General features: G+C 41.2%; 1 protein-coding gene across 2 annotated transcripts in view; it reads left to right on the plus strand.

The window, feature by feature from the left end:
* The window catches only part of LOC140718370 (segment polarity protein dishevelled homolog DVL-1-like), a 139,664-nt gene that overhangs the window by 55,765 nt on the left and 57,915 nt on the right, over positions 1-25,984 (plus strand). For both annotated transcript variants that reach the window (XM_073031998.1, XM_073031999.1), the window contains exon 4: positions 17,252-17,376. In XM_073031998.1, coding sequence (XP_072888099.1) covers positions 17,252-17,376 — 125 coding nt within the window. The remainder of the gene's footprint in view (positions 1-17,251; positions 17,377-25,984) is intronic.

Genomic DNA, 25,984 nt, shown 5'->3' on the forward strand with positions numbered 1-25,984 from the left:
AGTGCCCATTAATGTACTGTTACCAGTTTTGGTTTACTTACAGAAAGGCAAAAGTTGTGGCAAAAATTAATACCAGATAAAGGCACAGAAATATAGAAATTAAGGGCAGATCTAGGCCATTCAGCTGATTGGGCCAGCTTCTGTTCAATATTATTCTGGTTGAGCATTTGAGTAACCTGTTCCTACCTTCTCCCTATATTCCTTGATCCATTTTGTATGCAGAAATACTGTATGTATGCTTCCATGAATATATGAAATGTGTAAAATCTGAAAGGTGCAAAAATAAGTAGTACTGAGTGACTTCAACTTCCTTAATACCAATTGGGACCTCAGTGCATGACGTTTAGATAGAGCAGAATGTGTTAGATGCATCCAAGAGGGTTTCTTAAATCAATATCTAGATGATCCAACAAGAGGAGGAGTCATATTAGATCTGGTATTGGGTTAAGAGCCTGGCTAGATGACTGATCTTTCAGTGGGATAACCAAAGGGGAACAGTGTTCCCATCTCCTTAAGTTTCAAGGTAGCTTTGATAAGGATAGGTATGGAAGTTATGGGAGAGTATTAAACTGGAGCAGGACAAATTGTGAGACTGAGTCAGTAACTAGGGACAAATCATTTAGAACAGCTGATCTTGGGCAAGTCCACATCTGACAAGTGGAGGGTACTTAAAGACCAATTGTACAGAGGTATGTTCTAGTAAAAAGGAAGGAAAAGAATGGCAAGATAAGTTGAGTTGACATAGGTGGTAAATTTAGTCAAGAAGAAAGAGAAGCTTATGAAAGGCTTCAGAATCTAAAATCAGCCGTAACCTTTGAGAATTATAAAGAATCTAGAAAAGAACTCAAGCATATTAGGAAAGCCATCATGGGCCATGAAAAGTCATTGGCAAGTAGGATTAAAGAGAATCAATTTGATAAAGTCTTGCTTTTGGTGTATTGGCATAGAGCCAGTATCTTTTTCCCAGGGTTGAAATGTCAAATACCAGAGGACATGTATTTAAAATGAGATGGGTAAACTCAAAGAAAAAGTATTGGGCAAGATTTTAAAAACATAGTGGTGGGTGCCTGGAATATGCTGCCTAGAGTGGTGATGGAGGCAAACATGATGGAGGTGTGTTTACACCTAGGAGGTTCTAAGGTAGGCATGTGACTAAGAAATGGAAGGACATGGACATTGTGTAGGCAGAAAGGATTAGTTTGGTTGGGCAGTTGATTACTAATTTTATTAGTTTGGCACAACATTATGGGCTGAAGGGCCAGTTCCTGTACTGTATTGTTTTGTTTTGTGTTCTGTATTTGGTCTCCACTGCCTTCTGTGGTAGAGAATTAGATTGATTCACACTCTTTAGTTAAGAAATTTCTCTTCATCTCAGATTACTGTAGGTGGCATATGCACCATTTCTTGAGGTTGTGACCCTAGTTCTAGTTTACCTAAAATTCTGGAATTCCCTTTTTGCATCTGGTCTGCCTAACCCTATTAGAAATTTAAAGATTTCCATGAGATCCATTCTCAGTCTACTAAGCTCCAGCGAATACTGGTCTAATAAATCCATTCTCTTCATATGATGGTCCTGCTGTCTAGAATAGCAAGAGTATCCTAGCTCAGAAGTGCCTGACCAGTTTGTACTCCTCCCACCTTCTCAGAATTAGTCTCAGTGTCTCAGCAATTTAATTCCCTTCTTTCACACCAGTTCAAGCCACTTATTCATTTAATGTATCTTCCTACTTTTACTCTCTCTAGAACATTGTGCTGAGAGTTATCATGAAATTACTACATTTAGGGTCCTACTTCCTAGTTCAATATAGCTTGTAGAATTTCATTTCTTTGTTTTAACTTGTGTCATTGAAAATGATTGTGTATGAAATCTCTGCAATCACCGTCTGATCAATCTGTCGGCAGCTCTAGCTCCTTAGTATGGTTGACCAGTTTCCATGGACATTGGGAAATGACTCTGGTTTCCCACAAAGTACAAGAGGAACATTTATTAGGTTCCTTCCTACCATAAATTAATGTTCAGATTAGTTACCGGTACCTTGTTTCACTCTCAATACTGCTCCCCACAATCTCAGTTCCTTATTTTTATTTTTGCTCAGATTGCCAACATCTAAAGTAGTGAAAATATTCTCCTAATCTTTAGTTATCTGTCAACTGTCTTCTCTGCCATACATTCTGAATCATGACATCACCCCCACTTTGCTGGTGTCCTTGGGGTGGTTAAGCTCAATTTATGTAATAGTTACCACTAGCTGCATTCTCTTGCAGGTGATCTTGCCCTCATTGATTGCAGGCCACGTTGCAGCCTCCAACTTAATCTATCTACCGGTCATTGCCTCCAGTTCTGTTACATGCAGGACCTCTTCAGTTTATCACCAATAAAAATAGTATTTAGTTTAACCCGTACAATTTATAAGCATTTCTGAGGGATTAAAGAGAAGATCTCTTGCTCTTTTTTTCAGTCTTCCTCCTGCATAACTAAATCTGGGATCCTGCTTCAAACATGTCTTTGTTTCTGGCCACTTGATCCTCAGTCTTGGCATGCCTCAGTTGATGCTGAGCTTTCTGTCAGATTTTGCTGACAGCTTTGGCTTACTATGTATGTGCTGCTTGTGCAGCAGAGGCAAAATTGCATGAAGGAAATTCCAGGTGAGGCCATAGGAGGGCGATGTGGGAACACTGAATCACTGACCCCAGGACTTGCAGTGTTCTGCTTCATGTGTTCAGAGCTGATCATTGATCAGGTCTATGCTTCTTTCAGTTAAACACACTTGTCATAAAATCTATACATGTAAGATGTGTATTCTGGGGATTATGAAATGCAATGTAAAAAGCATTATAGCATATTACAGTGTCCTCAAACTCATTAAGGTAGTGTGATAAGTTCAAGCAACACACACAAAATGCTGGTGGAACACAGCAGGCCAGGCAGCATCTATAGGGAGAAGCGCTGTCGGTGTTTCGGGCCGAGACCCTTCATCAGGACTAGAGTGTGATAAGTTCCTTGCTTTAATTCAAATATAATTAGGCATTGCATGTTTATGTACCCAAACTTGGACAAATGTAACGTTGACTTCTCAGTCATTCCCATCAGGACTGAAACCTTGCCAAAGGGTCTCGGCCCGAAATGTCGACTCTAGTCTTTTCCATAGATTCTGTTTGGCCTGCTGAATTCCTCTAGCATTTTGTGTGTATTTTTCAGATCTTCTAAAATGCCTGGTTTATCATTGGTAAATACTCTGGTTTATTATCGTCACGTGTTCTGGGGTATAATGGAAAACTTATCTTGCATACTGTTCACAGTTCAATTCATTACAACATTTATTGAGGTAGTACAAGATAAAGCAATAACAGCATGCAAAATAGTGTCAGTTATTACAGTTGCAGAGAAAGTGCAGGAAGACCGATAACATGCACTGATAACCAGGTAGATTGTGAGGTTAAGAGTCTATCTTATTGTCCTAGGGAAGCATTTAATAGTCTAATAACAATAGTCTAAGAAGCTGTCCTTGCCTCATGGTACATGCTTTCAGGCTTTTGAATCTTCTGCCCAGTGAGATAGGGGAGAAGAGAGTGTGAGTGGTGGGTGAGGTCTTTGATTATGTAAGAAGTGTAAATCTATCGGTGGCGTCAGCAGAGCTCTACGAGCTAAATAAAAGTACAGAAGGGATAAGCGGAGCAGCCATTGTCAGGAATAGGCCAGTGGCGAGAGTGGAAGTGACAGGCTTTGGCTCAAAAGAGACTTCGGCTCGGAAGAGACGTTGGCTCTGTGTAGAGCATCTGTTAAGGTTTCCTTTTTGGGTTTTTTCCTCTCTTACTGTACCATTTAAATAGCTGTGGTGTGCTCTTTGTGCCAGATGTTGGAGTCACAGGAGACCTAGAGTGTCCTGGAGAACTACATCTACGTGAAGTGCATCTGGCTGCAGCTCCTTGAAGACTGTGTTAGGGATCTGGAGCAGCAACTGGATGACCGTATGGGAGAGCGAGGATATAATTGAACAAAGTTACAGGGATGTTGTCACCCTGAAGTTTCCAGAGGCGAGTAGCTGGGTGACCATCAGGAGAAATAGAAATAGGCAGTTAGAGCAGAGCAAACACGAGGAAATCTACAGATGCTGGAAATTCAGACAATACACAAAATGCTGGTGGAACACAGCAGGCCAGGCAGCATCTATAAAGAGAAGCACTGTTGACGTTTTGGGCCGAGACCCTTCGTCAGGACACTCTGGATACTTTTGTGGGGGGTGACCTCCCGGGAGAATGCTGTAGCGACCGAGTTACAGGCACTGAGCATGAGTCTGTGGTGCAGAAGGGAAAGAAAGCGAAGGCGGAAGTGGTAGTTATAGGGGACTCGATTTCAGATTCCAGATAGTGAGGGGAACACACTGCAGATTCTGTGGACGTGAACAGGAAATCCAGATGATATGTTGCCCCTCAGGTGCCAGGGTCAGGGATGTCCCATATCATGTCCACCACATTTTGGAGAGGGAGGGGGAGCGACCAGATGTCTTGGCACATATTGGTACCAATGACATAGGAAGGAAAAGCAATGAGGTTCTGAAAAGAGAATTTAGAGAGCTAGGTAGAAAGCTGAGAAGCAGGACCTCCTGGGTAGTAATTTCTGGATTGCTGCCTGTGCCACGCACCAGTGAGGGTAGAAACAGGAAGATTTGGCAGATAAATGCGTGGCTGAGAAGCTGGTACGGGGGCAGGGCTTCAGGTTCTTGGATAATTGGGATCTCTTCTGGGGGAGGTATAACCTGTTCAAAAGTGACAGGTTGCACCTGAACCCAAGGGGGACCAACATTCTTGCAGGTAGGTTTGTTAGAGCTGTTGGGGAAGGTTTAAACTAACTTGGTAGGAGGGTGGGAACCAGAGTGAAGGGACTCAGGAATGGATGGATGATAAAAAAGTAAAGTCAGCGTGCAGTCAGGAAGGGCAGGCAGCTGATGGGACTTAGTTGCAGCCAACAGGCTGAGAATCAAATCATTAGGGGTACAGAGTCAGAAAGGATAACAAATATGGTACTCAAGGTGTTGTATCTAAATGCACGTAGTTTAAGAAATAATGTAGATGATCTGGTTGCAATATTACAGATTGCCAGGTATGATGTTGTGGCCATCACTGAATCGTGGCAGAAGGATGGTTGTAGTTGGGAGCTGAAAGTCCAAGGTTACATGTTATATCGGAGTGATAAGAAGGTAGGCAGAGGGGTTGGCGTGGCTCTACTGGTAAAGAATGGCATCAAATCAGTAGAAAGATGTGACATAGGATCAGAAGATGTTGAATCCTTGTGGGTTGAGTTAAGAAACTACAAGGGTAAAAGGACCCTGATGGCAGTTATATACAGGTCTCCCAACAGTTGCTGGGAGGTGGACCACAGGTTACAACAGGAAATGGAAAAGGCGAGTCAAAAAGGCAATGTTATGGTAGTCATGGGAGATTTTAACATGCAGGTCCATTGGGAAAATCAGGTTGATAATGGATTTCAACAGAGTGAGTTTGTTGAATGCCTAAGAGATGACTTTTTAGAGCAGTTTGTCATTGAGCCTACAAGGCGATCAGCTATACTGGATTGGGTGTTATGTGATGAACCGGAGGTGATTAGGGAGCTTAAGGTAAAAGAACCCTGAGGAACCAGTGATCACAATATGATTGTGTTCAACTTGAAATTTGACAGGGAGAAAGTAAAATCTGATGTAGCAGTATTTCAGTGGAGTAAAGGAAATTACAGTGGTATGAGAGAGGAATTGGCTAAAGTAAATTGGAAGGAGCTGCTGACAGGGATGTCAGCAGAGCAGCAATGACACGTGTTTCTGGGAAAACTGAGGTAGGTACAGGACACGTGTATTCCAAAAATGAAGAAATACTCAAATGTTAAAATAGTACAACTGTGACTGACAAGGGAAGTCAAAGCTATTGTAAAAGCAAAAGAAAAGGCATACAACAAGTGTTTTTGCTACAACAAGTGTATGGGACATTGGAAAAAATGTTGAATTTCCCCATGGGGATGAATAAAGTATCTATCTATCTATCTATCTATCTATCTAACAAAGCACAAATTAGCGGGAAGATAGAGGATTGGGAAGTTTTTAAAAACCTACAGAGAGCAACTAAAAATCATTAGAAGGGAAAAGATGAAATATGAAAGCAAGCTAGCAAATAATATCAAAGTGGCTAGTAAAAGTTTTTTCAAGTATGTTAAAAATAAAAGAGAATTGAGAGTGGATATATGACTGCTAGAAAATGAGGCAGGAGAAATGATAACGGGGGTCAAGGCTGATGAACTAAATGAGTATTTTGCATCAGTCTTCACTGTGGAAGACACTAGCAGTATGCCTGATGTTGTAGTGTGTGAAGGAAGAGAAGTGGATGCAGTTACTATTACAAGAGAGAAGGTGCTCAAAAAGCTGAAAGACCTAAAGGTACATAAGTCACCTGGACCAGATGATCTGCACCCAAGAGTTCTGAAAGAGGTAGCATTAGAGATTGTGGTGGCATTAAAAATGACCTTTCAAAAGTCATTGGATTCTGGCATGGTATCAGAGGACTGGAAAATTGCAAATGTTACTCCACTCTTTAAGAAAGGAGGAAGGCAGCAGAAAAGAAATTATAGACCAGTTAGCCTGACTTCAGTGGTTGGGAAGATGTTAGAGTCAATTATTAAGGATGAGGTGATAGAGTACTTGGTGACACAGGACAAGATAGTACAAAGTCAGCATGGTTTCCTTCAGGGAAAATCCTGTCTGAAGAACCTGTTGGAATTAACCTCTAGTTAGGCCACACTTGGAGTACTGTGTCCAGTTCTGGTCGCCTCAGTATAGGAAGGATGTGGAAGCATTGGAAAGGGTACAGAGGAGATTTACCAGGATGCTGCCTGGTTTAGAGAGTATGGATTATGATCAGAGATTAAGGGAGCTAGGGCTTTACTCTTTGGAGAGAAGGAGGATGAGAGGAGACAAGATAGAGGTGTACAAGATATTAAGAGGAACAGACAGAGTGGACAGCCAGCGCCTCTTCCCCAGAGCACCACTGCTCATTTCAAGAGGACATGGCTTTAAGGTAAGGGGAGGGAAGTTCAAGGGGGATATTAGAGGAAGGTTTTTCACTCAGAGAGTGGTTGGTGTGTGGAATGCACTGCCTGAGTCAGTGGTGGAGGCAGATACACTAGTGAAGTTTAAGAGACTACTAGACAGGTATCTGGAGGAATTTAAGGTGGGGGCTTATATGGGTGGCAGGGTTTGAAGGTCGGCACAACATTGTGGGCCGAAAGGCCTGTAATATGCTGTACTATTCTATGTCTATGAATTCTTTGAGGAGATTACAAGTAGGATAGATAAAGGGGATACAGTGGATGTTGTATATTTGGACAGGATGCCTTTGACAAGGTGCCACACATGAGGCTGCTTACCAAGTTAAGAGCCCATGGTATTGAAGGAAAGTTACTAACATGGTTAGAGCATTGGTTGATTGGTAGGAGGCAACGCGTGGGAATAAAAGGATCCTTTTCTGGTTGGCTGCCAGTGACTAGTGGCATTCCGCAGGGGTCGATATTGGGACCATTTCTTTTAATGCTGTATATAAATGATTTAGATGATGGAATAGATGGCTTTGTTGCCACATTTACAGGTGATACGAAGATTGGTGGAGGGGCAGGTAGCGTTGAGGAAACAGGTAGGATGCAGAAGGACTTAGACAGATTATGAGAATGGACAAGAAAGTGGCAAGTGAAATATAATGTTGGAAAATGCATGGTCATGGACTTTTGTAGTACAAATAAATGTACGGACTATTTTGTAAATGGGGACAAAATCCAAAAATCTGAGATGTGACGGGACTTGGGAGTCCTTGTGCAGAACACCCTGAAGGTTAACTTGCAGGTTGAGTCAGTGGTGAGCAAGGCAAATGCCATGTTAGCATTCATTTCAAGAGGTCTAGAATACAAGAGCAAAGATGTGATGCTGAGGCTTTATAAGGCACTGGGGAGGCCTATTGTGAATAATTTTGGGCCCCTCATCTTAGAAGAGGTGTACTGGCTTGGCATTGGAGAGGGTCCAGAGAAGGTTCACAGGAATGAATACATAGTGGGAATATTCCTTGATCTAAAAAAAGCATTTGACATCATTGACCATAAATTATTATTAACAAAATTACTAAGATATGGTATTAGAGGGGTGGCATATGACTGGTTAAGTAGTACACATAAACAACTCGAATTCAAAACTTTTGAGGGTAACTTGTGGGGTTCCACAAGGTTCAGTGCTTGGTCCATTGCTGTTCATTTTGTATATAAACGATATATGTATGGTTTCCCAGACATTAAAATGTTTATTATTTGCTGATACAACTATATTTTGTAGTGGGGAACATCTGAAACAACTTTTGGATACAGTGGAGAAAGAACTAAAGATTATGAAGAAATGGTTTGATACTAACAAATTATATCTGAATCTAAGTAAAACTAAATTCCTAATATTTGGAAACCATGTACCAAACCCATATAGTAAACTTAGAATAAATGATGTTGAAATTGATAAGGTATCTGAAAATGTTTACGAGTGGTAATAGATAATATATTAAGCTGGAAACCACATATATTATGTCAAAGCAAAAATGTCAAAATCTATTGCAATACTGTACAAAGCACAAGATTTCTTAAATCAGGAATCTTTGTATACATTATACTGTTCACTTATAGTCCCAGACATGACTTACTGTGTAGAGGTATGGGGAAATACACACAAAACAAATACAAACTCAATTTTTCTACTTCAAAAGAAAGCCATAAAGACGTTATTATGAGCCAACCAATCCACTATATATTCAACTAAACACTTTAAAATTCAGAGATTTTGTAGATTTTAAAATAATACAAATTATGTATAAAGTAAAAAATGGACAGTTACCACAAAGTATCCAAAGATTGTTTAAAATGAGAGAAAGTCAACATGATTTGAGAGGGACATGTATTTCAAAAACAACGGATAAGAGCAAATGTAAAACACCATTGTATTTCAGTCAGAGGAGTGAATCTATGGAACAGTTGTAGTGAGAATTTAAAAACATGCACCACACTTAACAAGTTTAAAAAATTATTTAAAAATAATTTAATGAGCAAATATAAAATACATGATTTAAAATGAATGGGAGTAATGTAAATAAATGATACTAGGAATTGGATTTTGTGTTAAAAGATTATGAATTGTTTTGACGTAATGATTGATGCCAAATATGTTTTTGTATAAGAGGGGTAGGTGTGATAAGCTGCAGCTTCAGCCTACACCCTTTTGGTCTGTTTTTAAGATTTTTTATTATTTAATTTTGTCTTATAAAATCATCGTTCAAAATGATGCTTTTTGTTATGTTTGTACTGACCGAAAATTAAAATTAAAATTTCAATTTCAATTCCAGGAATGAAAGGATTATCATACGAGAAACATTTGGTGGCTCTGAGTCTGTACTCACTGGAACTCAGAAGGATGAGGGGGGAATCTCATTGAAACCTTTTGAATGTTGAAAGGCCTAGACAGAGTAGATGTGGAAAGGAAGTTTCCCATGGTGGGAGAGTCTAGGACAAGAGGGCACAGCCTCAGGATAGAGGGGTGTCCTTTCAAAACAGATGCGGAGAAATTTCTTTAGCCAAAGGTTGGTGAATTTGTGGAATTTGTTGTCACGGGCAGCTGTAGAGGCCAGGTCGTTGGGTGTATTTAAGGCAGAGCTTGATTGGACATGGCATCAAAGGTTATAGGGAGAAGGCTGGGAACTGCGGTTGAGGAGGAGAGAAAAAGTAGGATCAGCCAGGATCAAATGGCAGAGCAGACTCGATGGGCCAGGTGGCCTAATTCTGCTCCTTTGTCTTAGGGTCTTATGATCTAAACAGTACACAGAGATGTGGTAGGTTTCCGTGACATGCTGAGCTCTGTCTACAATTCTCTGAAGCTTTTTGCTGTCAAAGTGTTTTCTATTTCAAAAATATACTTCATTCATGATAAAAAAAATATATATGCAAGGAAGTAAAGCAAAAATCTTGTACATTCATGATAATTACATCCAGTGGTGTCAACTCTTTTTTTTAAAAAATAACACAAACAAACATAGCTCAATTGCTATTTATATGGCTTCCTGAGGTGATGCCATTTTCATTATTAAAGGGCTTCCTCACCCAAATCCACCGCTCTATGTGCAGTAGTGGAAAGAGCCTTTACTGTGGTCCTTGCCCACAGAGCCTTAACATTGTAGTTCTGCAGCCTGGACTGAGCCTGTCTGAAGTATTTTCATATGGACATCTCACTGTGCAGGAAGGCCAACAAGTTTTGGGAAGATCGATGAATGTCTTTCACTGAAGCAATGACCATCCCGTAGCGGTTGATATCTGTCTTAGTGTGTGTCCCAGGAAACTGCCTGTAGGTAAAGAGTCCTTTGTTACACAGGTGCTGGGGATAAACTGGGACCTTTATATTCATCTCCACACCTTCTAATCAAATCCCCAATTTGCAAAGAGGTGGTTAACTATCTTTTCCCCATCATTGCAGTCTCAAAGGCGACATACATTGGGGGTGATATCTCATCTGTAAAGGCAAGTTCTAACTGGAAGGGCACCTCTCACTGCCAGCCAAACGAGGTCTTGGTGATTGTTAATCAGATCTGGCAATGAAGAGTCCTGCCACATAGTTTGGACCAGATGCTTGGAACAAATCTACAGAACCTAGTGACAATCGGTGCTCACATACTTTGGGTCTGTACACCAACTGATACAGCCACATACAAAGGATGAGGGCAATGTTGGGTGCACTTTTGCCCCTTTTTTCATGGGACATGCCCATTGGCCATCAGACTCATTCCATCTTGGCCCCCAAGAAAAACAACGTTACAGGTGATTACGAGGGCAGAGGAGTGAGGAAAGGCCATACCTGAGCCTACTACAGCCTTGAGACCGTATCATACCTGATGACCAAGTTCTTTGCAGTTATTGACAGAGCATGCAATTGTTGACAAAGAGCACTATTTCCAGAGACCCAGTTTTTGTTTTGCCTTCCCAAACTGTTCCAGCCAATTCCTGTTACACACTTCAGTCCTGCTGAACTAGATCTCCAGCACCTTGGTGTTTTTGTGGTCACAGGCAGAGCAGTAGGTGTGCCAAGCCATGATGAATCTGGATAGGATGCTTCAACTCTCACCCAAGACGGGTAACACAAGATAGTGACGTAAAGGAGTGTCAACCTTGTTGAAAAATGAATGCAGACCTTCCTAATTCTTGACCTAAACCAATTTGTGCTGCTTAGGTTTCTCCTTCCCAAGACAACTCCAGAAATTTGTCAGACAGAATTACTGTCTTCCCTGCATGCAAACCAGATTTAGCCATGTTCCGCAAACAAGTACTGTGGCCTTGTAATGTTTTCAGCATCTATTCTATTACTTTGGCAGAAAAATAAAATTGGAGCTGCCTCGAGTAGTCCTTGAAAGCATGGAGTGGCCATGTACTTGTGGTTGGAGGATGAGTCACAGTCAGTTTAATGTACAGACTAGAAACAATAGTACATAAGAATTAACAACTGGTGAGTGGATTGTTCAGTTAAGCCTTGTCACTATCAAAGTACGGCAGCTGAGACCTATTCTGGGAAACTTAAAATGATAAATTGTGACTCACAGGTTTCTTATGGTTTTAATGTTTGTGGGAGCCCTTTGATTCTTATGGATGGAGATGCCTTTTGGGGCAAATAATATTACTCAAATGGAAGATGAAGATGAATGGTACCTGTTCAAAATGAAATATTTGAGGTTATTAGAAAACAAAATAGACAGAGGCTCAGAAAGGCCTGCTATTTCAGCAGACTGCCTGGCACCATGCAAGATGAAAGATGTTTAATTTGATGAAGTGCTGGAGAGGTTGTAAATTACTTTAATCCAGAATGCTTGGAGATCATAGAAAATTACATATTCAGGAATAGAAACCAAAGATCAGATTGTCATTATATAGTGATGTCAAAGAATTTGTTAACACATTGTAATTTTGATGCCTTTTGTGCTGGTGGCCAAGTTTTGTGTATAACAGCTGAACAAAATTAATTTATTGAATATGTCAGATATGATATTTGTGTAGATATGTATACATTAATGAGACTGTCTTCAAAAATACTGTGCTCTGCATGCTGTGAGTATTACTGCACAGAGTGATCATATGGCAGCAGCAAAGGGTGGCAGCTTCAGTGTTAAGTATGAAATGAGATGGGGGTTGGGGGAAAACTGCTACTAATGCAAGCCAACAAGCCGGTTTAGAGCAGTACAAGTATCTTATCTGATTAAAAGAAAGGGAGGTGACTTCAGTGTGTAAGAGTAGAATCAAAATGACAAGGCAGAATAACATCTATCAAGCAGGGAAGAACTGATAACAAAGTGGAGGCAAAATCTGTGTAAACATTGAAATTGATGACCAGTTTTTCTCAATGTGAGCACTGATACTGTGGAAGATGGCTCAATTAATCATCAAGGGGTTCAGCAAAATGTCTTTTGTTTAAAGTGTGCTGAATATGATACATATTTTGTAAGATAACAAATTCTTGGTCAAATGTGATATACTTCCTTTATAACCATGAAAGAGTGAAGCTGCCAATAGAAGTAGATAACCATATTAAAAGAGAGTTAGGGAAACATTGGCCTCGTGATTACAGGTGAATTGACAGGATGTATATAGTGTTAGTACTTTGCATTTCATTTAACTGAACTTCTAGGGCAAATAACTTGCCAAAGAAAGTCCATGTAGGAATATAGAAAGCGAGTTAAAATCTGAAAATGTGATATAATGTGGGAAAAAGTGAGATTGGTTATTCTGGCAGAGAAAAATATAAATGGTGAAAAATTGCCGAACTCTGAGATGAAAAAAGATTTGTGTGACTTAAATAATTGGCTGTAAGCTAGAATCTAAAAAAGCAAATAACTAGGAAACGTAACAAGACGTTATTGCATCCGTTTTATAGACCATCTGGGGTACTGTGTTCAAAATCAGACTCCTTATTTAACAATACATAATTTGGAGGTTTGCAAGACTATTATCTAAAACAGGAGGAAAGGTTGCTGAAGTTCAAAAGAGATGTGATTGAAACAAAAGAGATCTTGAAAGATCCTGATAGGCTGGATATAGAAAAGATGTGTCCTTTTGAGTGAGATTTTAAAACCAGAAGTCACAATTTAATCATATGGATGTACAGTATATATTAAACAGCCTTAACATTTGTCTGCTTACAGGCAGCCACAAAGCAAGAAACCTGAAAGACCCAATGAAAAAAGACCACACCCAATGTGCAGAGAAAAACAAAAAATCCTGCAAATAATAAAAGCAAGCAACAGCATTCTAAACCAAATTGAGTCCATAGACCTGGACATTTGTCCTGATGAAGGGTCTCTGCCTGAAATGTCGACTGTTTACTCTTCTCCATAGATGCTGAGTTCCTCCAGCATTTTGAGTATGTTGCTTGGTTTTAGCAACTGCAGATTTTTCTCGTCCATAGCCTGAAACAGCCGGAGTAGGCCCATAGCCTCAGGCTCAGTTCATCACACAGCAGGGCAAATCACTGTGAAGCTTGCAGACAGGAAGCATGTCACAGCCAGAGCAGTCTCACCACCTCAGAGCCACAGAGAGAGGAGCACACATTGCAGAAGAGCGAGTGGAATCAGCCAGACCCTCGCCTCTGTGCCTTTTCAGTCTATCTGGGCCAGCACTTAAATTGTCCAAGCACCGGATTGTGCCACACTCTAGGACGTGGGCCCTGCACAGTGATGCGCACTGGGCCTGGATCCCACTGCCCAGCCCGAGGCCACTCTCGACCTTTCCAAATTGGCTTGCTGCTTAGGTGGGTCCAACCTCGCTCCAGGCTTAGATGGATGGGCTCCAAAACTCCTCTGCTTCGACTCCTCTCACTTCAACTCCATCTCTAACTCCAACTCAGATACCGTCTCAACACTGCCTCGACCTCGATTCTCCTTGACCATGCCAAGTTCCGACTTTGTACCGCACCCACATGGCTCGACCCTTGAGTCAGCTTCGCCTTCGCTCATCTTTTCATTGTTTGCGGTGATGGTTTACCACAATTACCACAATGTTATTAATTAAGTATTTAGTGGTATTTTTTGGCTTTTGAACTACCAGTAAGTTGTCACCCAACTTCAGTGGTTCCATCTTAAGCTGGAAGTTATTACACTATTTAAGAGGGATGATACATATACTGTATACACATGTACACGCAATGGTTAATTGGGACACTTTGGGACCAGTACGTTTTGGCTCAATTATCTAGTTTCACTGAAATAGTTAAAAAGTTATATTAAAAAAAAGACAAACTACCATTTAACTGAGTAACAAGTTATGTATTTAAATTAAATACAGAACAAATTATAACACTACCAATGCTACTGCAGTACCACAAAACTGTAGTGGTTGCTAATAGTTATCGATTGAGGTTTTCATCTATGTCATGTTCTTTTAACTGTAAATGAACAAAATCAACATAAACACCTAGTGCAGATGATGGACTGCATTTATACTATGCGGTTTAGGATTGCATCCTCCACATCTTCATTTTCATTGTAACATTCAAGATGATTTCAAATTCTTTGTAGTTTCAAATTTGTTGAAGTTGTGTAATTGTTTCATTTTCTCTCCTGGCTGTTTCTGACATCTCCAAGCCTGAACGCTTGAAACTGCAGTAAGCAAAACCGTTCTGAATTGTCTTGCTCTTTATTTCTCGCCATCTATCAGTGACAAAAATCACTGCATTTTGAGCACAAACACATGCAACTGACGCTATTTGAAGCTCCATTGCATCTAACGGTGACGCATGTACACACGGCTGACGCTAGTTAGAAACTGTTCAGCAATAGTCTCCTGTCCCAATTAAGCGGCAAAGTGTCCCAAATGAATTAAGGGAATCTTGGCTATTTTCTCGATTAGATTTTGTTCTTTAAGAGTTGTCCCAAATAAGCAGCTGCAGCTGCCCCGATTAACCAGTTGCCTAATTAACTGGAATCTACTGTCTATATAGAAAGTTGAGGTTACAACAGTCACGATCTCATTGAAAGGCAGAATAGATTTAAACAGGCGGAATGGCTGATTCCTTATGCTTGTATATGCAGAAAGTGATAATGAAGTCAAACAATGGAAAAACTTCACTGCAACGCTGGGAGGCTTTTAATGTGAAAACATTAGCTCCTAGTTTTGTCAGTAACTTCACATAAACAAGGCTAGCTGACTGATACATATTCTGCCAGGCAATAAAGCACTGTAAGCTTGCGTCCAAATGTAGAAGTGGCCCACAAGACCAGTCTATTATGTGGGTGAGAAATGTAGACGACTTACTGGCATTGGTAGGCTGCCATTCCAAGTGAATTGAGTATGTGAATCAGCAGCACCATTCAACGCACTGTAGAAAAGCTTGGATCCAGATTTACAACACATCTTCCCAAGTATGTTTTTCAGATAATGGTCTGCAAGTTTGGTTATTTCATTGGGAATAGGGGAATAAACATTTGACTTTTCTGCCCAAGACTCTTCATCGGGACTTGAAAGGAAGAGATGAGGGCTCTCAGCCTGAAACATTGAGTATTTATTCCCTTCCATAGATGCTGCCTGACTTGCTGTGTTGCTGAATTTCCAACATCTGCAGAATTTCTTGTGTTTTTGCTGTATGCATATTGTTTGTTCTAAAGTTCTTCAAATTGTTCAGTTGTGGTGCACTGATTTGAGAGTGGATAGATAGATTTTCTGAATTTCACTCCACGGCTAAGATCACGTAGGCTCTGAAGGCCAGAGTTGTCTTGGCTACCTGCTTATTAGGCTATGAACACAAATGCATCAAAGAAGACATTGTTCAGTTGTAAACACAAGAGATTCTGCTGATGCTGGAAATCCAGAGCAACACACAGAAAATGCTGGAGGAACTCGGCAGGTCAGGCAGCATCTATGGAAGTGAATAAACAAACAACATTTCTTGGCTTGAAACGTCGACTGTTTATTCATTTCCATAGATACTGTCTGACCTGCTGAGTTCCTCCAACATTTTGTGTGTGTTGTTCAGTTGTGCAGAACTTTCTATTAGCTGTGGAAAACCTGCTGCAAAATTTTAAATAAATCAAGCCATTTGTAATGTTCTCCTTTCGCTATAGAGAAATTCCTGAGCTAGGCCAAAAGAAGTTCTAGCAGCAAATCTGAGCAATGTTTGGATTATTTGTATATCCCTTATCATGCAGTCTTGTTCATTAGAATGGTGGAAATTTAAGCAACAGAAAAAACATGGTGACGGCAAGAAAAAAAACTGGAGTTGAAAGAATCCTGTTGGCCTATGCTGCCTCAGGCTTGTCTGCCAAGCAGTTTCCAGCTACCTAGTGATTAAAACCTCTCAGTCATACTGAACTAACTATACCTGAAAGTAACGTCATTAGTGGCGATTTACCATTTAATTTCTATTGGTTTATGTCCAGTTAAATACTCAACAGTTGTGAAGAGTGTAAGTTGATTGCCGAGGATGCTCCTACTGGATAAAACATTGTCAAAATATTGTCAATCTGTCGATGTTGTGTAGTCAGTGCTACTTGGGTATGCAAAAAGTGATGGGACCCATAGGAATGCAAAAATTAATCTAAGTCACGTTACAGACACCAGAGCATAAATCGACAAACTGTAGTGTAGATTGAGGGATACTACACAACGTGATGTGCCACCTTTCAGATGAGACATTGCATCAAATCCCAGTCAGTCAGTTCTCCCTGGCATATGGTATCCAGGCTAATATTCATCAATCCAGTATGTATAAAAGTAGGCTGTGGTCACTACAACTTTACTTTTTGTAGAATATTGTAATGGGAAACTGTTTTACTGTTTTTCAAACACTGCAACAGTGACAATTCTCAAGAAGGTCTTGATTGGCTGTGGAGTTCTTCATTAGATATTGTGGGGACGTCTTGAGATTGTGACATGCTGTTTGATTCTTTGTCAGATTGGTGTTCTTGTTTGTCCGTTCCACTCGCTGTATGCTCTCCTGCCTTACTTTCCACTCTGCTCCATTCTTTATTTCCTCCTGTTCCCAGGCATACATTGCTGGCTACACGTGCTTCCTCACTAATGTGTCCATACCTTTTCCTGGTGGATTGTCGATAAGTATGATCAAGCAATACCTCTCGTCTTTAGGCAGTGGTTCATCACTTCTAATGTCTGTGCCTTCCATGTGCTTGCTGTTCATCTTTGCTATTTTGTGCTTAATTACAGCGCAAACACTGCTGGCAGTCGGGACGGTTTGGACAATGATACCGGAACAGAATCGATCCTGAGCATCAGACGGGAGCGGGACAGGCATCGGCGAAGAAATAGAGAGCGAGAGATACACGATGACGGTGAGTAAAACCTAGCATTTCAACAAGACTCTGTGAAACAATGGGAAGTCCAGCAGCTAATGATCTGCAGGGCTGACGATACAGTTTGATGATGTAGGCATGAGGTGTGACAATGGTCCATGCAGTGAGAAGTTGCTCAATGATGGATGGTGATGTTTAGTGATTTGAGGCTATAATTAGACCTGTAGAATTCAACAGTTGAGTCTGTGCCTATGACATTTTCTTGCTCACTCGATCACACTTGTAGTCTCTTTATGTTCGGCTTTTTGATCACATAGCTGCAGCCCAGCAAGCCAGTTAATGCTGCAAAAAGGCAATGCCGGGAGATAGGATGGAGTTCACACACAAAGTGCAGATAAGAAAAACCCCACTGGAGACCTTCTAGTGCTGTCCAGTTTATTAAAAGTGCCAGTTTATTTAGCCGGAGCAAGAGTCCAGAAAGTCTTGCATCAATGAAACAACAGGAAGTGCCATCTCCTTCCTGATGTTGACATAAATAGAGAACGAGCTGCAGCTATTGCCAGCCTGTCACTTTCACTCACTGCTGTTTGAGAAACGCGATTACCACATCGTAATCTGCGAGGTTTAGGAGCCCTGGGTGAATTAATTTGTTTGTTCTGTAGCCTGGTTACATGTCATTAATCCTGCCACTGTGTGAGAATTTTGATGATGCTAATCAGTGAGCAAAGAGAGTGAGAGGGGAGCTGTCAACAAGCACAGTAACATTTTTTTTGCTGTGTTATTACTGCCTATGATGTTTATTTAGTGCATTCCCACCCTGACAGCTTGTGTGTCCGATGAAAATTGTATATTATTTAGAGAAAGTATTAACTCTCTGAAGACTGTAATTAAACACATTTTGCCATATAATCACAGAAATCTCAAACTAGGAGGTTGGTGCCATTGCTGGCTAGTCTAGCTGTATAATTTTAAGTCTTAACACAAGAGATTTTGCAGATGCTGGGAATCCAAGCAACATGCACAAAATGCTGGAGGAACTCAACAGATCAGGCAGCACCTAAGGAGACAAATAATCAATTGACATTTCAGTCTGAGACCCTTCATTAAGTCTTACGTCTGACAATATCCCTATAGTTTCACACCTCCAAAGAGTACCACAGCCAAAGATCAAAAAGTTGTGACTGGTTGAATGAGCATTGAGTTGTCAGATTTGCTAAACTTAAGTCAACAATATATGGTATATTCTGACAAAAAATTGCCAATAAATACCAATCAATCTTTTCATGGCCATGCCAATGTGCCATCAAATAATATTTTATATTTGGCCCAATAATTGTTACTCTTTATTATCAAATTTATGTTAGTTAGAAGTGGATATCTCAGGTGAGGTGCCCAAACACAGCTTTGGATGGGTATCCCAAAAATGTGAGACCCCATTAAATGACCAAATCCAGTAGTAGCTCACTTTCCTCTGGTATGTGATCACTCCTGCCTCATGATGTCGCTATTATTAGTGCATGTCTAAGCAAACATAAAGATTGCAGAACAAATACAAGCTGAGCCTTCTTCAGTGATGCATTATCTCAACACACAAGGTGCCAGATATTGTGAGAAAATGCAGCAGAAATTGAACTTACAAAATAACTAAGTGATCTACACAAACCTTCCCCACTAAAAGGGTAGCCTTTCAGTAATTCTGGCTACATAAAAGGAATCAGAAGTCAGATAGTGACTTGGAACATTCTTCCAAATACTGCAAGACAATCGAGCATCTCCCAGGAGCCAAAGGTTACCTGCCAGCTAAAGAACTGATCAAAGCTCTATTAAAAAATGGCAATGTGCTCAAAAGGATTTTCAGCACTAAAAAGCACGACTATTATATTTACCCAGCAATCCTTGGGGGAGTTTTTAATTGAACCTGCCTCATCTAGATCAAAGATTTCATGATGTCCGAGAATATCTTATGGCTAAATAAGAAGTTTGGAAGTGTAGTCTGTGTTACCGTGAACCCGCTTTCACTAAATAAGATCCTGGGGTTTCCTCTGGGTCTGCTGTTTTCCTCCCATGTCACAGAAATATGCTGGTAGAAGGGGGCACCATGGAGACGTAGCGGTTAGCACTATGCTATTACAGCTCGGGCATCAGAGTTCAGTTAGTGTCCTTTGTAAGGAGTTTATGCACTCTCCCTGTGAATGCGTAAGTTTCCTCTGGGTCCTCTGGTTTCCTCCCACATTCCAAAGACACTGGTTAGTAGATTAATTAGTTATTGTAAATTGCCCTGTGATTGGGTGGGTGTCTGGGCAACGCAACTCGATGGGCCAGAAGGGCCTGTTCCATGCTGTATCTCCAAATAAATAAGAATAAGCTCTGGTAAATTAACCATGGTATAATTAAATGAGCTGGCTGGTGGTGTAGTGGCATCAGCGCCGAACTTGGAACAAAGGCTCCCGGGTTCGAATCCAGCCAGCTCCCTTGCACGCTTTCCATCCATACTGGGTTGAGCGTCAAGCTAGCAACTCGGCCTCATAAAAATACGGCGTCCCAATGACTCAACTCAGAATTAAGGGCATTTTTCTTCTTCTATAATTAAGTGGCAGAAGGATCAGAGTTGATGGTCATTTGAGAGAGTATATGTTGTATGATTAAAGGGAATAATGGAGGGCAAGCGGCTGATGGGCTTACTCTTCTGGCAGTATAAACCCAATGGGTTGAATGGCTTTCTCCTGCATCCTAATAAGAAAGTAGGATTCTTCCCATACTCAGCTATCTGAGGTAATATATTGAGGACTTAATGCTAATCAGACTACTTATCATTTATTTGGGTTCTACACCAAGAGTGTCACCCAGGATTTGGGGTTTGAATCCATATAATGGGCCTTGGACTTTCAACCTTTTAACTTAAAAGGGGGAGAGGACTATCAACCTTCAAGCGTACTTTGTACACAGCTTACTTAGGTTATAGGGCTCCAAACTAAAGTCTCCAATTGATTCAAGTGATAAGTGGTATAAATTTATTATTTGTTTACTCTTGTACACTGTGTTGCATTTTAAAGCATTTATATTAAGTATCTCTTCCTTCTTGAACACTAGTTTCTCTGTTCACCCTCTATCCTTCAGCGTCCTTCCATTTATTTTGTTTCTTATCTTTTCTCTCCCAATCTACTCTACCACCTAGTCACCCAGTCAGGTAAACTACCTTTGTCTTTTCATCTGTTTGGCAATCTGGCAGGTGACAAAGTAATTGAAAAAGGATCTGGTGCTTTCCCAGCGTAGCGGGTGTAGGTGTCAATTTTAACCAATGTTTTGATGACAAACTCCGCCATCTTCATCAGAGATGAAGGTGGTGGAGTTTGTCATTGAAGTTTTGGATAAATTTGACACCGGTACCTGGCTGGAAGCCTGAGAATGGTTTGTTTCAAAGTAATTCTTTACAAGTGAGTTTTTAGGTGTTTTTAGATGGTGCAGCACAGTAGAGTAGTGGTTAGCACAACACTTTACAGTAAAGGCAAACCGGGTTCATTTCCCCCTGCTGCCTGCAAGGAGTTCTCCCCTGTGACTGTCTGGTATTCCTCCAGATGCTCACTGTCCAAAGAAGTACCAGTTGGTAGGTTAATTGGTCATTGTAAATTGTCCCCTGATCAGGCTAGGATTAAATTGGGGAATCACTAGGTTGTGTGACTCAGAGGGCTGGAAGGGCCTACACTGCGTTGTATGTCAATAAATAAATAAATAAAATGTTACTGAGGATCAGGATTGAATCTTGAAGGTTTGGTAACCACTGCAACTCTTTAAATTTCTCAGTCAGAAGCCTGAATGACACCAACATTTTAAACCACTTTAAATATCAAAAAAACACGATCTCTGATAGACAGTAATCACTTAGTGTTGCGTCTTTTGCTCTCAGCCTTCATTGAACACTGACTTGGTGATGCATTAACTGTAGGAGATGTCTTAAAAATCAAAAGTAATGTGGAATATAAACAATGAGTAGGTCCTCAGCAAAAATGACGGGGTGAGAATCACACCACGTGGTACACATGCAAGTAGCTGGATCACACTAGATTGATAAGTTAGGGCTAGAAATCACAGGATGAGGGAGAGGAAATCACATTAACTTGTTATGGTATACTATATGAATGTTGATAAATAGGAAGAATAGGTGTTTGAGTTTGAACCTTTATTTTTGAGAAAGGGATGTTAATCAGTTTTCTAGAGTGTATTGTTCTACTCTGTTATGAAACAGTGTTCTGGGATTGTGAATGAATAGGGAGACTTGGGGTTCAAACAGGAAGTCCTGAGACATATAGAGCCCTAGTTTATTGTCTTAACTGGACAATAGTAGATTCAACACTCCAGCATTCCCTCAATACTGCACTGAGGTTATCCACCTGGATTTTAGAGCTTGAATCACTGTAGTGAAGTTTAATGTGGATAAATTCCAAGTTTCAGTCAGTTGAATTCATAAAGCCTTAGAGTATAGCAGTAAAGTATCTGCCCCACCAGGTTTATGCCAGTCTGAGAGGCTACCCTTAAACCTTGATGATGGAGGATGTTAAAATTATGTTTTCAAGCAGTGCAGATGCTGTGAAAGTGCTGCGTTTTCTCCCGGCTCCCATGAATGCGCCATCGGCCGGAAAACTATGTTCTGCTCAGTTTTGTGTCTTGTGAACTCTCTAACTCCGTGACTTTTCATGACCTCTAGTGAGAATTGATCATAAATTATGGAATTTTGTGGGTGTTGTTTTGTCACGTTTTAACTCTTGCACCTACTTATCGGCACAACATGCCTTTAGAGACATAAAGTAAGTGTGTTGTCATCTCTCTTTGGTTTTTGGAAAACAGATGATGATTATGCATCCAATCCTGTCACAGTCACACTCTTGGCAAAGTACAGCAAGTAGCTCACAAATGCTGTCATTACCCAGAGAAGCAAGATTCATGTCCAGAGGGACTACAATGACCCCGAACCTGGGCATATAATGGGATGATCAAGGAGGCCAAGATCCCTGTGCATTAGGGTGAGAGTCTGTTATCAACTATACAGTACTGTGCACAAGTCTTAGGAATATATATATATTTATATAGTTAGGGTGTTTAAGACTTTTGCACAGTACTATATGTCAATGTGGAGTGGAGAGCAAGTGTGTAAATCTGGCAGGGGCAAAGGATGTTAGGATTGATGAAGGGGGGCACTGTGGGAAGGGTGTGGGACAGGTGACAGAGAAGGTGTGCCAGGAGCAGGGGGTGGCACAGGTGCACATGCACCCAGCCCTGAGACACCAGGCAAAGTCGGTTGATTCCAAACAATTGGTTTATTGATCATTACAGAATGTGTCTCTGATATGTCCAATGTATAATCCTCCGTAACTTCCGCCACCTCCTACGTGATCCCACCACCAACCACATCTTCCCCTCCCCCTTCACTCGGCTTTCCGCAGGGATCGCTCCCTACGCGACTCCCTTGTCCATTCATCCCCCCTATCCTTCCCCATGGACCTCCCTCCGGGCACTCATCCCTGCAAACGGAAGAAGTGCTACACCTGCCCCCACATTTCTTCCCTCACCACCATCCCAGGCCCCAGACAGTCCTTTCAGGTGAGGCACCACTTCACCTGCGAGTCAGCTGGGGTGATATACTGTATCTGGTGCTCCCGATGTGGCCATTTATACATTGGGGAGATCCGCCGCAGACTGGGAGACTGTTTCGCCGAACACCAGCGCTCAGTCCTCCAGCTGTGGCGGGATCTCCCTGTGGCCACACACTTCAATTCCACAGACCACTCCCACTTCGATATGTCTGTCCATGGCCTCCTCTACCGTCAAGATGAGGCCACACGCAGGTCGATGGAGCAATACCTTATCTCCCACCTAGGTAGCCCCCTTCCTGCCGGCATGAACATCCAACTCACTGACCCCCGTTGATACCCCTGCCCCCCACCCTTACCCCCATCCCTATCTATTGTTTTAGTCTGGTTCTCTTTCTCTCTCTTTTTCCCCCCTCATTATAATCTCTCCCCCCAGCCCTACCTTTCTTTCTCTTATTTCCCATAATTCTCCACCTTCCCCCTAGCCCATTTCCCTCCAGCCTATCACTTCCCAGCTCTCTACTTTATCCCTCCCCCCACTTCTTATCCCCCCTCGACCATCCCATGTTACTTCACTCCTGATGAAGGGTTTCGGCCCGAAACGTCGTTATTACTTCCTCCCATAGATGCTCTCTGGCCTGCTGAGTTCTGCCACTATTTTGTGTTTTTTATTTATTTCCAGCATCTGCAGATTCACTCGTGTTACCTAAGTTCGCCTATTGGCTGCCAGCTCTCTCTCCACCTCTTCTCCCACCCTTTTGTACTGACTTCTCCCCTTACCAGTCCTGATGAAGAGTATCCACCCAAAATGTTGACTCTACATTTCCCTACGTAAATGCTGCTTGACCCGCTGAGCTCCTCCAGCATTTTGTGTGTTGCTCCAGATTTCCAGCATCTATAATCTTTATTGTGTCTCAGTGTTTCCATATTAGTTTGTTACATCTCTGGAAACGTTATCTCAATACTGAAGTGCAAGGAAGTGTTTGAATTACAATCGTTGTCTCGATGTAGTTGAACTCTGCTTGCAGTTCGGGCAAAGAAAGATTCTTTGAATGGAGTTGAACGGCAGTTTCCTATATTAAAGGTGACGGTGGCTGGTGGGCACATCTACACAGGAAGAACGAATCTCTCCAAAGCTTTTCACTAAACAGGTTGGACACAAAGGTCTGCCAGAAAGCTCATGAGCTTTAAGAAAGCACAGTGAGCAAATACAAGATTAAAAATGAGACAGCTGGGAAAATCAATTATAGAACAATACCCCAACATACCATTGCTTGTTTGTGTTGGTGATCTGTGTGTGCACAAGTTTAGTGTGCATGTGGCACTTGGGAGGAGTGGATATTTATGCATAGGTGGATTACTATAGTTTTACATGTAGATGTGAGTGTGTGGGATGCCTATTCTATATGCTTGTGCGTACTATGCACTTTGCTGTAATTAGCAGCTATGCCATCCATCTGAGGTAACAAGAATGAAGTGTTTATTCTTGAAGAGAGAAATGTTACTTTTTTAGGGCATTCCTTAAAGCATCAGAAATAACTAATATTTGAGCTCTTCCCTACTTAGTTGATTGGAACTTAACATTTCATAGTCTGGATCAGGCTAGATGATGGTTGCTTTTGAAGATCAGTTCCTTCTCCCATTGTGTCCTACACTTATTAGACAATTAATGTGTGGAGAGGATTAGACTTGGGTGTGATGCAATTATAGCCAAAATGTCTGAGATGCTGGAAGGGATGTGGTTTCTGATAGCCTGATACACCCTCTTGCCTGAGTATATTTCTGTGGAAGTGCATTCAACTAAGTTTGTTTAGTAATATTTAGAGTTTTGCCTCAGTGATAATTCAGCCAACTAAAGCTCATATTACAAATGAGTTGTAAAAGCACGTGTGGGATAGTTGACCCAGAAACACACAAACACAGATACATGAAAATGCAACAAGCCAAGCCTCTCAACCTGTTCAGTACACTACCACTTTCGAGTTAACTGGTACCACACTGCTACTTTTGGTCTGTCTGTCAGTCTCTCTCTCTTTCTCTCTCTCTTTCTCTCCCTCTCTCTCTCTCTCTCTCTCTCTCTCTCTCTCAATAACACCGACATTTTAATATTCCATTATAGTGATTGCATAAGTGTGTTTCCTTGTCTGTCTTGTCTCTCGTGCTTTCTCATTATTAAGAGCATTGGAAGATATCTCAACATTCGATCACAGTGATTGTGTGTGCCTCATTATCATTTTAATTCTTTCTCCTCGCCTTTAGTGTTTCTCTCTCTACATGCATCTCTAATGCAGATTAAATTTTGCTTTTAGAAATAAGAGAAGAGTAGGCAAGTTGGCCCTACAGGGTTGCTGGGCTAAAACATCAAGGTCATGACTGATCTTATAATTCAGGATCATTGCTGCATTAGTCCCATAATCAAGTTAATATTATGGATGAATATTTATACCGACTCCATTTTCCTTTTCCCTCTAGGGATTCCCAACCTGGGCCCACAAACCCCTCAGTTAATAGTAGGGGTCCATGGCATTAAAAAGTTTGGGAACCCCTGCACTAACACAGCCTGCCCTGCTGTGCATTTCGCTCAGTTCAGTATTTCACATGTCCCTGTGTTTGCATTTTTTTCTCTCTAACTGCTGTCACTTACCTTCTGACCAAATGGCTTTACCAACAGTTTATCCTCATGGCAATCTGCCCTTACCCAATCCAAAGAATTCCGCTTGTTTTACTCACCCCTCCCACCCTTCTGCAACATAAAAGTGACTTTGATAACTCACTTCTCCATTCGGAGAGTCTTTGATTTAAAATGTTGTCTGTTTCTTTTCCCCACATGTGCTGCCTGACCTGCTGTTCAATTCTAATATCCCTTTAAGATTTGCAGCATCTACAGTTTTTTTCAAATTTCAGATCCTCTAACCTTATTGTCCAACTTCTCTATCTGGCACCTTGTTAAATACCTTCTGACAAGCCAAATACTCCATTTCCTTATCTTTTCTGTGAGCCACATCTTCAACAAATCCCAGGAGATCAAATGAATTTCCTTACATAAATCCATCATAACTTTC

Source organism: Hemitrygon akajei, chromosome 29, assembly GCF_048418815.1.
Source record: "Hemitrygon akajei chromosome 29, sHemAka1.3, whole genome shotgun sequence".
Taxonomy (NCBI): domain Eukaryota; kingdom Metazoa; phylum Chordata; class Chondrichthyes; order Myliobatiformes; family Dasyatidae; genus Hemitrygon; species Hemitrygon akajei.